This window comes from Palaemon carinicauda, chromosome 2, assembly GCF_036898095.1.
Source record: "Palaemon carinicauda isolate YSFRI2023 chromosome 2, ASM3689809v2, whole genome shotgun sequence".
In the NCBI taxonomy this organism is placed as follows: domain Eukaryota; kingdom Metazoa; phylum Arthropoda; class Malacostraca; order Decapoda; family Palaemonidae; genus Palaemon; species Palaemon carinicauda.
In genome coordinates, this window is record NC_090726.1 from 105,056,639 (window position 1) to 105,071,638 (window position 15,000).

Here is a 15,000-nt window from a genome sequence, read left to right on the forward strand (position 1 = left end):
AACTGAATTTTAAATATAAATTTCAATACTGCTGAATTAATGCATCTTATATTTCTCAATACCAATTAAGGTTTGTTAATTTTAAGATGTATGCCCATCACACCAGTCCATTGCTAATTAATCATTTTAAATATTAATTTCTAGCAAGCCAGAATAGGTAGGATTGTTGTATATATAAACTCCCTTAGAGCAGCAAGATTTCTCTAAAGTATTTAGTACAAATGCTGCCTCCTCTGCACCCCTTGCAACAATATATTGCCCTGTCCTGAAGTCCCGATATGGCACCCCCAATAGATTACCGCGCGCATCATGACCGTCACTTGTTTGGCAAGGTGAAGCCAGGTGATCTCTTCGACCTTAGTGTCGACCCCATTCAACTAGAAGCTGTCGTGACCGACTGACCGGCCTGGTCAGTTAATCCGTGCACCTCTGGCTCACCCCCATCCCCCTCTTCCAAAACGTGACTCACCAAGGAGTCCTGTGGCTGCCGGCTGGAGACGGTGAAGGAGTGGAACCTGGGAACCTTAATTACCACAAACGAGGATTCTTGGGGTGAGCCAGGCAAGAGTGCGACCAGGTCAACAGCTATCACGGGCATAGGACTAATCTCAAAGGAGTGCAGGTACTACATCAATGGCCATTTAGTTATCCCCATTTTTTAGCTTAGACTAATTTTAACTTTATAGGGAACCTGGCTGATTACAATATTCGGACTGTGTGTGGTGGGATTGTGTGTATATATTTTTTCTATATAATATTTTGCCTTTTGAGACTAGCACAGTCTCTGGGTCACGTGGGCCACGTGCCAGACCCCATTTTGATTTTTTATTATTTGCAGACCACGTGTCTTAACTAATCATTTTCATTATTTTAAATTGCTTTCAATTTGCATTTCTTTTATGATATTTTTGTGTTGTTAAGATGTCCGTTTTGTTTTTATGTAAATTTGTGAAATAAATCAATATTAGGTTAATTAAACCTCTTTAGTATTTTTTGCTCCCTCATTTATTTAATGTTTAAACTGGGAATATTTAAAGAGTAAACCTAAGTAAGTCTATAGGTGGTAACTGCGAGGAACTTTGCATTAATATATTTGCTTCGAAGGTAAAGATCCTTATCTTTAAACTTTTAAACTACTTCACATCACTGCTCCCATTTTGGATTTTGTCTGATTACATTAACGTAAAATACCTGTCCAGCATCTCATTGGGGTAGCTGGGACGGAGCCGGAACAGAGCCTGAGAATGAGATGTCTATAGACCTGACAAAGCTAGAGTAGGCCATAAATTATTGCTATTTCTAGTGTGGAGTTCTCCGGCCTCTGGACAGTGAATTTCCCTTTTGTATTTAAGAGTGATGGTTAGTGAATTGTGACAGTAAAGTATTAGCAGGGTGTTTGTGCCCCGAGAGTAAGTGCTCATATCCTCCCCTGTTGAACTTTATGTAACTGTTATAAGGAGACTTTCCCGGACTAAGTTCCCACTCAGAACACACACAAAAATTCTCCACATAGTTAATGAAAACTTGATATTGAAATCTTGTTGGTTCTGTGTTTTATTCTCAAACTGCTAAAACTCAATAAAGAGTATTGTTAATAACATTAAATCTTCAGTTGAAATTTTATATGTTAAGAAGTAAAACCAAAAAAGGGATTTATTTATTAATGTTGGGTTGTCTTTACCAGATGGTTCCTGGTTGGGCAGTTTCCCTACTCCTTGGAGTTGTCATCGTAGCAGTAAGTGCTCGTGAGTACTAATCTTATTCTTACCATTAAAGTTATCATTGTTGTGTCCAAGGGACAAAAATAACAAACAGCCGTTTTTTTTTTGTATGCACTTGTCTAACAATACAAAATCTCTATAGCAATAAGCAGTGACTTGGCTTTCAATGCTTTCTATCTCAAACAGGAAAGTTTAATGAAAATTAATCTTCGTTGGGTACAAATCATTAAGTAACATTGACAGGATTAATATAATGATGACCGTATGGAACGGAAGCACACATATCACAATATGGATCATACAAAACGGATATGCATCTCTCTCTCTCTCTCTCTCTCTCTCTCTCTCTCTCTCTCTCTCTCTCTCTCTCTCTCTCTCTCTCTCATATATATATATATATATATATATATATATATATATATATATATATATATATATATATATATATATGCATATATATGTATTTATATACATATGTATATATACATATATATATATATATATATATATATATATATATATATATATATATATATTTATATATGTATTTATTTATATATACATATATGTATATATATATATATATATATATATATATATATATATATATATATATATATATATATATATATATATATATATGTATATATATTTGTTCATCTATTTAAATATGTGGGTTTCTATGTGTGTATATATGTGTAAGATACATATACAGCATATGGTTTTGAATTGAATTACAATTAAGTTATAGTTGTCATATCGATATCAAGAGTTTTAATTTGGAAGATGTCCTTTCAAAGAGAGGATTTTGTTTTGTCAATATATCATTAAGAATCATGTAAGGAAACATTGTAAAGATGTGACTCATTTAGAAATTCAGAAAGATGACTCCCACTCCCCCATTAGTTTAGGTCTTTGCAATTTTAGATTACTACTGGTTTCTTTTTTTTGCCGGGATTGTATTAAAATTCTAATTCCTGACTTTCAAGGTTCGAAAAAATTACAACGGAGGCTACAAAATCTACGCAAACTGACCAAATTTGTTTTTGTGACACGTATTTATTCGTAAATTCAACATCATTTATAACAAACTTTAGAGATCTAATTATTTATATTTGAGCTACTGTTTCTGAAAAACAAAAGGAAAAATCAACGTTTGCGAGGAGAGCAAGACCAAAATCTAACAATTCATATGCCAAGATGAAATATTCACAATGCGCCTAGATATAAACTGAAAATTTAATCGAAAAAGCAGTGAAAATAAAATCATGAAGCAAGAGTGAACATAGGGAAGCTTGAAGGCGCAGACATATCAACGGTGAGGTAAATTAATGCAGAGTCATTTGGTAGAACAATCAACTTAATGTTAATACTGACAAACACGACGAGAATTGAAGGATGAGGTCAAGGGTGTTGTTAGTTCCTACATAAATCAATACATGATTAAATGTTAACAAGTAAGTTATTTAGTAATGGGTAATCGCCTAACTTAAACAACATGTCTTACAGAAAAGAGCGAAGTATGCTACTTATTGATGCAAAATGATTCAACTTGCCCAAAAATTTCCATTTAAGAATTGATTTTATTCTGAAGAACTATGCCCTGGACATGCTCTGGCTGTGGGTTACCATAAGGGATTAATTTCAATGTAATTATTGTAATTCTGTATATTGTTTAAATTTCTCTACAGAGAATATTTCCTTTAAACGTATAAATAATCTTTCTGAACATCTTTTTTCATTCGACCAACAGCCTTATAGAACATTTATTTTTGGTAGGAGCCTAATAGCACTCGACAAGAGCTGATGTGGTAGATATTTACATGGAGGTCGCTCTCCTTTGGGAGTTAAGGTTATTTTTCAGGCCGGTTGTCTTTTCAATCACCAGGGTAAGCGTTTAATATGTACTAATGTCCGTACTGCGGGGTGTTTAGAAAAAAAAATTTCTGGATGTCCCTTCTCTCTGAGAGACCCTTTTCAGTCATATGTCACTTGGATGGAGTTTCTTCTACGCCTCTATATACCATGGCATTTTAAAGACCAATTTGGATAATGCTTTTGGCAGTAATTAGCACGGTCATGAAGCTAGGATATAATTCATAGGTGAGGAACCTACACCGTCCAATCACTAGGTCTTCCGCTTGTGAGTTGGTAAAACCATTGTCATCCTTTTACTTGCCTGTAGGATATGTGGATGATGAATGAGGGAGAAAGGAGTAATTGAAACAGACGAAAAATAAAGTTGTCGTGATTGCCTTTCATGTCACCTTCTATTTACTACCTGTATCTTTTAGCTATAAGGTACAAATGCAGATACATCACGGATTTCCTCATTTATGATAAACGTGTTAGCTTGGTATTTAGGTGTTGAAAATTTACTTTCTTGGCGTAAAAGGAAATCTAAATTTCTTACTTTTTCATGGAAGTGATTTAGAATAAAACTATTTGCTTTTCAAATAAAATGTTTAAATTAGATTATGTAATTTATCATATCCCTTCCTCCTGTAAGGTAGGGAGGATTCAATGCCATTAAATATTAGTCAAATATATCTAATGGAAGGTTTATGTGTGTACACTTTGAAAACGATAATTTAAGAGGGACTAATGAGGTTATAGAATAAAGAAAAAGTTCATTATTGGCGGTAGATAAACATGGACATATGTGTAACCATACTAATAAGAAATTCTTGGCTGGATAGGCAAGTGTAAAGTGACTCTAGTATGAAAACAAGTGGTACAGTTGAATTTTTTTTATTTTTTTTTATTTATTTTTTTAAATTTTTTTGTAAATAGGTCATTATATATTTCTGTTATCATCCAATCTGCTTTAATGGTAAGATGTTTAGACTTACGAACAAGGAAAGATTGTAATATCTTATCTTACGAATAATTCCAATAAAGGGACTTGAAAAAAAAATCTTATGTTATTATATCGCTCATCTGATATAGTAATTTTCATGCAGAAAATTAAAAAAGATCTTTATGAAAATCTGAGATGCTAAAAATTTACCCTAGATATGTACAGTATAATTTAACAGACGGACATTGATAAGCATAAGTATCTAATTCCAAAGTAACAACTTAATAGACATCAAAAATTAAAAAAAGATAATAACTATTATTGCTAATTAAGAGAAAACGCTTCATAGGACTAGACAATACCATTAACTACGTGGGTTCATGAAAAAGAAACACAGATAGTGAACACTTTGTTATAAACATCATGTCTCATCATGGACTCCAGTTAGTGAAAATATGTGATAATTTTATATCTAACTAAGATAAACGTAAAAATGAAATATGTTTTAGACTACACAAGTACTCGCACTTAACAGAGACTCCTGGAAGAAGAGCCTGTTATTACGAGAGCTGGGCTGTGTACAGACCTGGTGAAGGGTCATACGACATCGATGACATCCCTGCAGATCTTTGCACTCATCTCATCTACTCCTTCTGTGGCATCTCCAACGTAACATGGGAGATTCTTGTCCTCGATCCTGAGGTGAGATAGAACTTAATCTCAATATCATGGCATGGAATGTTTATCTTTATGCTCATTAACTTGAATCCAATTAAAGCTTGATTTCCAGTAAATTTCTAACATTTCATTTTGTATTGCGATGACCTCAAACAATAAAATAAACAACACAGAAATCACACGTTCATTAATTCTTTAACTGTTGAATCATTGATGAACCCACTATGCAGATAATTTCCGAAAACTTTCCTCGTTTATGCACCAACACAAAAGGATTTTCAGCAGCCTATCATTTCCAAGTACTCCATTCACCCTTGTCTTACAAGCATTCAATTCCTTTCTTTTGCCTTTTGCCCATTATTTATCTTAAACTTTCTTGATCTTACTGTACTGTTTTCAACATTATATATATACATATATATATATATATATATATATATATGTGTGTGTGTGTGTGTGTATATATAAATAGATACATACACATATATATATATATATATATATGTACACATACACACACACATATATATATATATATATATATATATATATATATATATATATATATATATATATATATATATAAATATACATATATATATATATATATATATATATATATATATATATATATATATATATATATATATGTGTGTGTGTGTGTGTGTGTGTGTATGTGAGAGTGAGGCTGAGAGTGATGTCACCGTGGTTGTCATGACCATGAATGGGAGGTAAATCAGTTGTTGTTTGCCGATGATATTGTACTGGTTGCAGACGCAGAAGAGAAGCTTGGCCGATTAGTGACAGAATTTGGAAGGGTGTGTCAGAGAAGGAAGTTGAGAGTTAATGTGGGTAAGAGTAAGGTTATGAGATGTACGAAAAGGGAAGGTGGTGTGAGGTTGAATGTCATGTTGAATGGAGAGTTACTTGAGGAGGTGGATCAGTTTAAGTACTTGGGGTCTGTTGTTGCAGCAAATGGTGGAATGGAAGCAGATGTACGTCAGAGAGTGAATGAAGGATACAAAATGTTGGGGGCAGTTAAGGGAGTAGTAAAAAATAGAGGGTTCGGCATGAATATGAAGAGAGTTCTGTATGAGAAAGTGATTGTAGCAACTGTGATGTATGGATCGGAGTTGAAATGAAAGTGACAGAGAGACAGAAATTGAATGTGTTTGAGATGAAGTGTCTATGGAGTACGGCTGGTATATCTCGAGTAGATGGGGTTAGGAACGAAGTAGTGAGGGTGAGAACGGGTGAAAAAAATGAGTTAGCAGCTAGAGTGGATATGAATGTGTTGAGGTGGTTTGACCATGTTGAGAGAATGGATATGTCTGTCTACCAAAGAAGGTGATGAATGCAAGAGTTGACTGGAAAAGTACAAGAGGAAGGCCAAGGTTTGGGTGGATGAATGGAGTGAAGAAAGCTCTGGGTGATAGGAGGATAGATTTGAGAGAGGCAAGAGAGCGTGCTAGAAATAGGAATGAATGGCGAGCGATTGTGACGCAGTTCCGGTAGGCCCTACTGCTTCCTCTGGTGCGTTGGATGTCCACGGAGGTAGCAGCAGTAGGGGATTCAGCGTTATGAAGCTTGATCTGTGGTGGATAAGGTAGGAGGGTGGACTGTGGCACCCTAGCAGTACCAGCTGAACTCGGTTGAGTCCCTTGTCAGTCTGGGAGGAACGTAGAGAGGAGAGGTCTCCTTTTCGTTTCATTTGTGTGATGTTGGCTAACCCCAAAAATTGGGGGAAGTGTCTTGGTATATATATATATATATATATATATATATATATATATATATATATATATATATATATATATATATATATATATATATATATATATGAGGCAATTTATGTCAATAGGATTAGGAGAAGATGATATATATATGTATATATATTTATATATATATATATATATATATATATATATATATATATATATATATATATATATGTATCTATATGTATATATAAATATTTTCATATATATATGTATATATATAATACATATATATATATATATATATATATATATATATATATATACATATATGATAAATTTTGCACATTTTTACGTGTTTTTTCATATTCAAATAAGCCATATATATTTTTGATATATTAATGTCTTGATTCTCTTAACGACCTCGGGATCAGAGCCCCAGGCGAAATCTCACAAAGACAAGAGCTTGGCTCCGGCCGGGAATCGAACCCTGGTCGGCAAGCTTATATAGACAGTGACTAACCCATTCGGCCACGAAGGAAGATAAAAGTTAATGACAATTCTACTGTATTCATACCTGTCGAATTCAGGTATTTTGTACTTAGAATTGGAATCAACCCATCTTCACCATCGTAGCTAATTGGTAGTTTGTTACTTGGCATTCAATTAATGATAAATTTTGCACATTTTTACGTGTTTTTCATATTCAAATAAGCCATATATATTTTTGATATATTAATGTCTGGATTCTTTTAACGACCTCGGGATCAGAGCCCCAGGCGAAATCTCACAAAGACAAGAGCTTGGCTCCGGCCGGGAATCGAACCCTGGTCGGCAAGCTTATATAGACAGTGACTAACCCATTCGGCCACGAAGGAAGATAAAAGTTAATGACAATTCTACTGTATTTATACCAGTCGAATTCAGGTATTTTGTACTTAGAATTGAAATCAACCCATCTTCACCATCGTAGCTAATTGGTAGTTTGTTACTTGGCATTCAATTAATGATAAATTTTGCAAATTTTTACGTGTTTTTCATATTCAAATAAGCCATATATATTTTTGATATATTAATGTCTGGATTCTCTTAACGACCTCGGGATCAGAGCCCCAGGCGAAATCTCACAAAGACAAGAGCTTGGCTCCGGCCGGGAATCGAACCCTGGTCGGCAAGCTTATATAGACAGTGACTAACCCATTCGGCCACGAAGGAAGATAAAAGTTAATGACAATTCTACTGTATTTATACCTGTCGAATTCAGGTATTTTGTACTTAGAATTGAAATCAACCCATCTTCACCATCGTAGCTAATTGGTAGTTTGTTACTTGGCATTCAATTAATGATAAATTTTGCACATTTTTACGATGGTGAAGATGGGTTGATTTCAATTCTAAGTACAAAATACCTGAATTCGACAGGTATAAATACAGTAGAATTGTCATTAACTTTTATCTTCCTTCGTGGCCGAATGGGTTAGTCACTGTCTATATAAGCTTGCCGACCAGGGTTCGATTCCCGGCCGGAGCCAAGCTCTTGTCTTTGTGGTAGTTTGTTACTTGGCATTCAATTAATGATAAATTTTGCACATTTTTACGATGGTGAAGATGGGTTGATTTCAATTCTAAGTACAAAATACCTGAATTCGACAGGTATAAATACAGTAGAATTGTCATTAACTTTTATCTTCCTTCGTGGCCGAATGGGTTAGTCACTGTCTATATAAGCTTGCCGACCAGGGTTCGATTCCCGGCCGGAGCCAAGCTCTTGTCTTTGTGAGATTTCGCCTGGGGCTCTGATCCCGAGGTCGTTAAGAGAATCCAGACATTAATATATCAAAAATATAGATATACATATATATATATATATATATATATATATATATATATATATGTATATATATATAAATATATACATATATATATATATACATACATATATATATATAAATTTATATATATATATATAACGGATTTTGAGCGAAGCGAAAAATCTATTTTTGGGTGAGATAGCCATGTCGTCCTGATGGAAGTTCCTATAGGGTAGCTTCCTAGGGTATATTACAACTACGGCGATATTCCCAGAGAATTTACCTTAAGGTACCAGAATTCTAACTCCTGGAGCGAGTATCCCTCGTGAAAGGGATATCGCGACATATCAGAGGACGTATTCTAGACACGTCACATGGCAATCTACGACCTGAACAGAGATTCGTCTCGTAGGAGGGAGATTGACGAGATACGAATTCGGGAAAGAAAAAGGGGAGCCGCTCCCAAGGCTTCCCTATCCCCCGATTCGTATGCGTGCCTGGCGCCAATCCTGGCGCCATCTGTATTCCTTGTAGCGTACACGAGGTGCTACAGATACTGTATGTAGGGAGGGGTCCTACAGCCCTTTCTTAGAAAGGCAAGGGCGGGTCCATCAGGACGACATGGCTATCTCACCCAAAAATAGATTTTTCGCTTCGCTCAAAATCCGTTTTTTGGGCTCAAGCCATGTCGTCCTGATGGAAGTGTACCAGAGCATTACTGTATCTGTGGATTCTCAGAACGTGCCGTACTCCCCGGAGATATTTATTCCCGGTCGACTAGACCTAGAGACCTAAGATGTTACCGTTATACATCTTTTCAACTAACTATAAACTATGTTAGAGCTTCCTGCCCCCTACAGGGAAGAGTCCTACTAGACTCTGGAAAGTCTCGAAGAGTACATATATCTATGTATGAATACCAGGCAAGCTAATATAGTGGTCTCGCCCTATATTAAGTAAAGCATAGTTTGTAAAGGACCACTGCGTCAATATGAAATATCGACCAGTTTTCCGCACAATACTTGTATTGGCCAAAGGTTTTATATCCGCATAGGAGGAAAACCAATGCAACATAGCTTGCATAAAGGAACAATTCTATTAGAATTATCCCAGATAAGGTACATAGAATGAATGCTCAATTATACCAATAAATTGACACAGGTGAAGGAGACGCAAGGTTCTCAAGAACAAGCTTATTGACAGACAATAAACAGACAGGTTAACCACAATTATACATATATATATAAGAAGAGGATAACCCAAAACTTTAAGCATAAGTATGATAGTAAACAGGGCTTGTTTGTCTGAAAGAAAAACATTAGATGCCACTTTTAAGATACCGAGGTATCAAAGTCATAAAAGCCTGTATTACAAATCAATGACATTAGCGTTAGAAACGCTCGGCACACATGTCTGCACTTATGCTAGGTTCACCTTCGGAAATGGAACAGTCTGGATGGGCAACACAGTGCCCTCACTTAGTTTGTAGTACAGTATGTAACTACACACTCACCCTGGAATTAATCGTCCCAATTAAGACCACTGTTCCTCGCAGAGTTAAACAGTAGGGTTAACACCGCGACCCACTGCTACCACAGATCTCTTTTAGTTCCTCTACTTGCTTCGCATAGTGGCGAAAGAACACTCTGGAAGACTTCCAGCCAGTGTATGAACGGAGATGTTCAAAATCCATGCAATTAAAGAAATTTAAGAATGAGGCAACTTTCCTCGGATCGTGACCTGCGGGTGTATTGTCAGGATCCGCTCTGCGAATAAAATATGTGATTTTTGCTCTGAGTTGATTCAGAGATAAATTTGAGCCTGATGTTTCTCCCCTGAATAGCTGACCACCCTTGAAGTCTGAAGTTCTATGAAGATAGACCTTTAGGCATTCTACTGGACATAGAGATGCATCTTCTTTCAGAGGGCAGATTCTCCAGGGACCCCACCTGTTGGTGGGTAACTCATTCTTGGCGAGAAACGTAGGATCCGGAAACAGGTTCAGTTCTTCCCCATCCAGGAACTGAACACGACCTGCCTCTCTCGAGAGGCTACAATTTCACTAACCCTGGCCCCGGACGCGAGTGCAAATTAGGAAAATAACTTTTTGTGTCAAATCCTTTAACGCACATTCTTCATTGCTCAACAGAGAAGCGAAATGAAGAACTTGTCTAAAGACCATGAAATGGGCTTTGGAGGTGCTGAAGGTCTGAGCCTAGCACAGGCTTTCGGGACTTTATTAAAGATCTCGTTACCTAGGTCGACCTGGAAGGCATATAGAATGGGTCTTGTCAAAGCAGACTTACACGCTGAAATCGTGTTCGCTGCCAACCCTTGACCATGGAGGTGGGGAAAAAAGATAAGCAGAAGTCTGTCAAGATCTCCTGCGGAATCTTCGCCTTGACAAAAGGCCACCCATTTTCTCCAAGATGACTCATATTGCCTTCTAGTAGATTTGCATTTATATTCCTCAATGAAGTCTATACTGGCTTTCGAAATCCCGAAACGCTTTCTCACCGCTAGGGAGAGAAAATCATGAACTGCAGGGTCCGGGTTTTCTGTCATGAAGCGCAGACAGTTGACTTCTGGACTCGCTGGGTCAGAACTGGATCTGGTAGTGGTACAAACTTCAGCTACAGTTCCAATGCCAGGAGGAACCACACGCTGTTCGGCCACTTGTGGGCCACTATTGCCGCTACCCTTTGAAGGATCTCAGTTTGTTGAGGACCCTCAACAGAAGGTTGTGAGGAGGGAACAGATAAATCTTGGACCATCTGTTCCAGTCGAGGGACATCGCGTCCACTGCTTCCGCTAAGGGGTCCTCGTACGGGGCACGTACAGGGGCAACTTCTTGTAGTCTTTCGTCGCAAAGAGGTCTATCTGCAGTTCTGGGACTGATTCAGAATGAAGGAGAATGATCCTGCGTCTAAGGACCATTCCGACTCTATCGGTGTGAACCTGGATAGAGCGTCCGCTGTCACATTGCGGACTCCTTGAAGGTGAACTGCCGACAGGTACCACTTCTTCTTTTCCGCCAATCGGAAGACGGCCAACATCACCTGGTTGAGAGGTGGTGACCTCGATCCTTGTCGATTCAAGTATCTTACAACTACCTCGCTGTCTATTACCACTTTATGTGGAACGAATGACGCGGGGAGACTTTCTTTAAGGTAAGGAGCACTGCCCTAGCTTCTAGAAAGTTTTATGAGAAAGGTCTTGAATAGCCTGGACCAAGTCCCCTGGACTTTTTTCCGATGAGAGTGACCTCCCCATCCCTCCTTTGAGGCGTCTGAGTGAATCGTCACCGACGGGGGAGGTGGCTGAAGAAGAACCTGACTTCTTTAGATGTCTGGCTTGGGACCAAGGCCTGAGAAGAGTACTTAGCCGAAGCGGCTGGTCTTCTCAGATCTCTTCACGCGTTTGATGCATAACTTCTCCAAACTCCGATTGCATCCTTTAGCTGTGCTCTTAGCACTGGGTCTGTCACCGAAGCTAACTGGAGAGAGCGCAGTACTCTCTCCTGCTCGTGTCTTGATATCCTTTCGGAATCTTGAAGTCTCTTGACAGAACCCGCTATCTCCTTCCTTTTCTTCGCTGGGGTGGAGAAACGGTGTGACAAAAGGTCCCAGTGGATCTTAGCCACTGGAACTTTTGAGATGGAGAAAGTCGAGACTTTTTCTGTTGATCTTGAAGCCTAGGTACTCTAGGAACTGGATCACTGACTGGAAGCTTACAAGCATTCTGTCTCGGATGCTGCCCACACCAACCAGTCGTCCAGGTAGGCTACTACCTGAATTCCCTTTAGGCGAAATTGTTTGAGAGCTACGCTCGCAAGCTTCGTAAAAATCCTTGGGGCTATGTTTAGCCCGAATGGCATGGCTCCGAAGGCGTATAGTCTTCGCTGTAGCCTGAACCCTAGGTAGGGGGAGAGTCGATGGCTAATTGGAATGTGCCAGTAGGCATCTGACAAGTCTATAGAGACGGAATATGCCCTCTTGGGCAGTAAGGTCCTTATGTGTTGCAGTGTTAGCATTTTGAATTTGCAATTCACTATGAACTTGTTAAGTGGCGACAAGTCCAGAATGACTCTGAGCTCTTCCGAGTCTTTCTTGGGAACACAAAACAGCCTCCCTTAGAAATTGATGGGCTTCACCCTTTTTCTCCAACCGTTCTTGAACGTACTCCTCCATAACGGGGGTGGAGTGTTGGAAAAAACCGAAGGTACGGGGGTGGAGTGCTGTACCAGCTCCCGCCCAATCCATTCTTGAGTAGGCTGTGGGCCCAGGGATCGAAGGTCCACCGATCCCGAAATTTCAGAAGTCTCCCTCCTACCGGTATCACCTCACTTGGACTGCCGTCCTGAGGTCTTGCCTTCCTGACCACGACCACCCCTGAATCCCCTTCCCCTTGAGGGGCGTCTAGACGAGCCTCTGGCTGCTCCTCTAGGCTTTGCTCGGAAGGAAGTAGACTGCCCTTCGAACGCTGGGGTGAATGCCGTGGACTGTGTCGGCACGGCCTGGGGTACCCACTGAAAGGTGGTCGGGGTTTGTGCCACGATCTGGGGCACTGGGGGCAATGGCAATTGCAGTTGCTGTTGCTGTCTAAGAGGCTTGGCTGGCCGAGACGGTAGCCTAGTCCTCATAGTCTTCCTCTTTGGTTGAGGACCCTCATCCGGGGAAGACTTTCTTTTGATAGCCAGGTCCCACTTCTGGAGAAGGTTTCTATTCTCCAAGGTGGCTTTATCAAAAACTTCTTTGACCAAGTCGGTAGGAAAAAAGGTCTTTTCCCCAAATGTTGGAGGAGATTAGTTTCTTTAGCTCGTGCCTCACTGTAGCCGAGGTAAACACGAACTCCCTACAAGCTCTCCTTGCCTTGACGAAGCCATAAAGGTCCTTCGTCACTGTGGCCAGATGAGGCTTGGCCACTACCATGAACATTTCATGGACCTTGGGGTCACTTGCCATCGTCTCGAGAGTAGTCTGAAGAGACATTGAGGCAGTCAGTCTTTCTTTTGTATCGAGCTCACTTCGCAAAAGAAAGTCAGACAGCTTAGGGGGGTCCTTGCCGAACTGACGTCCGGCAATATCAGCCTCCAACTTTCCACTTAGAACGTAAGATGGACGTCCTTCCAATCTTTGTGGTCCATAGGCAGGGCCAGCGACAAGGGTTTACACTCCTCTAGGGAGGGGCAAGACTTGCCGGCCTCGATTGCTTTTAGTACAGCCAGAAACCCTTTCTGTAAAAAGGGGGAAGGCTCTAGTAGGCGAGGACACAAAGGAAGGGAGCTTCCTATTCAATGCAGCTACCTTTGAGTTAGAGAAGCCCCTCTCTTTCATCGAAGATGAAAGTAGAGCTTGAGCCTTAGCATGGTCATCACTATGACCTCCTTCGGCTCTGCCTCCTCCTTTGAAGCTGGTTCCTTCCTCAGCCGGACATAACAGTCCGGATATGGTGCCTTGCTGGGCCAGAATTCCACCCTCCAGGGGAACTGAGCCCAGCATATCCGAGATGACGATCTTTCCAGTCGTCATCGACATGTGCTCAGCATACCTCCATGGGTTAGCATCCGAGCACAAAGGAAGGTCTTTCACATTGAGCTTTTCTGGGGCCCATGTGATTCTGCAAGGCACTGCATTCGCAGTTCCATTGCAGCCGCCTTCTCCTGATTCTCCTTCTGCATTTGTTGGATCATTCCAACAATAGAAGAGAGGGCCTGTCCCAGCTCTACTGGGAGACCGGCCGATGTAGAGGGACTTGAACTTCATCCTGGGCTTCTGCAAGGAGGTCTTCCTCCTGACACCCGTCCACATCAGATATCCTGTCATTTAGCTGGATGTCTTGCATCGCGACCGCGACTTCAGCATCCACCTGGATCTGAACTTAGGGGATCTCCTCTTGAGGCTGGGGAATCACTGCCTCAGCTGATGCCTTAGGGAAAAGATACGCCCTCATCTTCTCACTTGGAAGATAAGGGCCAGAAGTGTACTTTTGGAAGCCCCTTACCCAGGTACGAAGCTTCTTCCTAGCTATTTAAATGTCTCATTAATCAGGTTAGTGCACACAGTACATACCTGAGGGTCCCAATACCGGAGATCATCCTTGGAGACAGCGTATGCTGCGTGTCTCCTACAAAACTCATGTCCGCAGAGGTTCTTGCTGCTGACATTGCAGAAAGCACTTCCCCACTTCGGAGTGTCCTTCTGTAAAGAGAAGAAATTTCCATGAGTATCAAGTGAACTATGTATCACTGGATATGCATAGTATAGCATAAC

The 15,000-nt window shown here is 39.7% G+C and overlaps 1 protein-coding gene across 1 annotated transcript in view; it reads left to right on the forward strand.

Annotated features, from left to right (window-relative positions):
• LOC137626192 (endochitinase-like) overlaps positions 1–15,000 on the forward strand; it is a 36,586-nt gene that overhangs the window by 11,013 nt on the left and 10,573 nt on the right. Inside the window, exons 2-3 of the mRNA XM_068357271.1 lie at positions 1,685–1,745; positions 5,057–5,223. Of these exons, the coding sequence (XP_068213372.1) occupies positions 1,685–1,745; positions 5,057–5,223 (228 nt within the window). The remainder of the gene's footprint in view (positions 1–1,684; positions 1,746–5,056; positions 5,224–15,000) is intronic.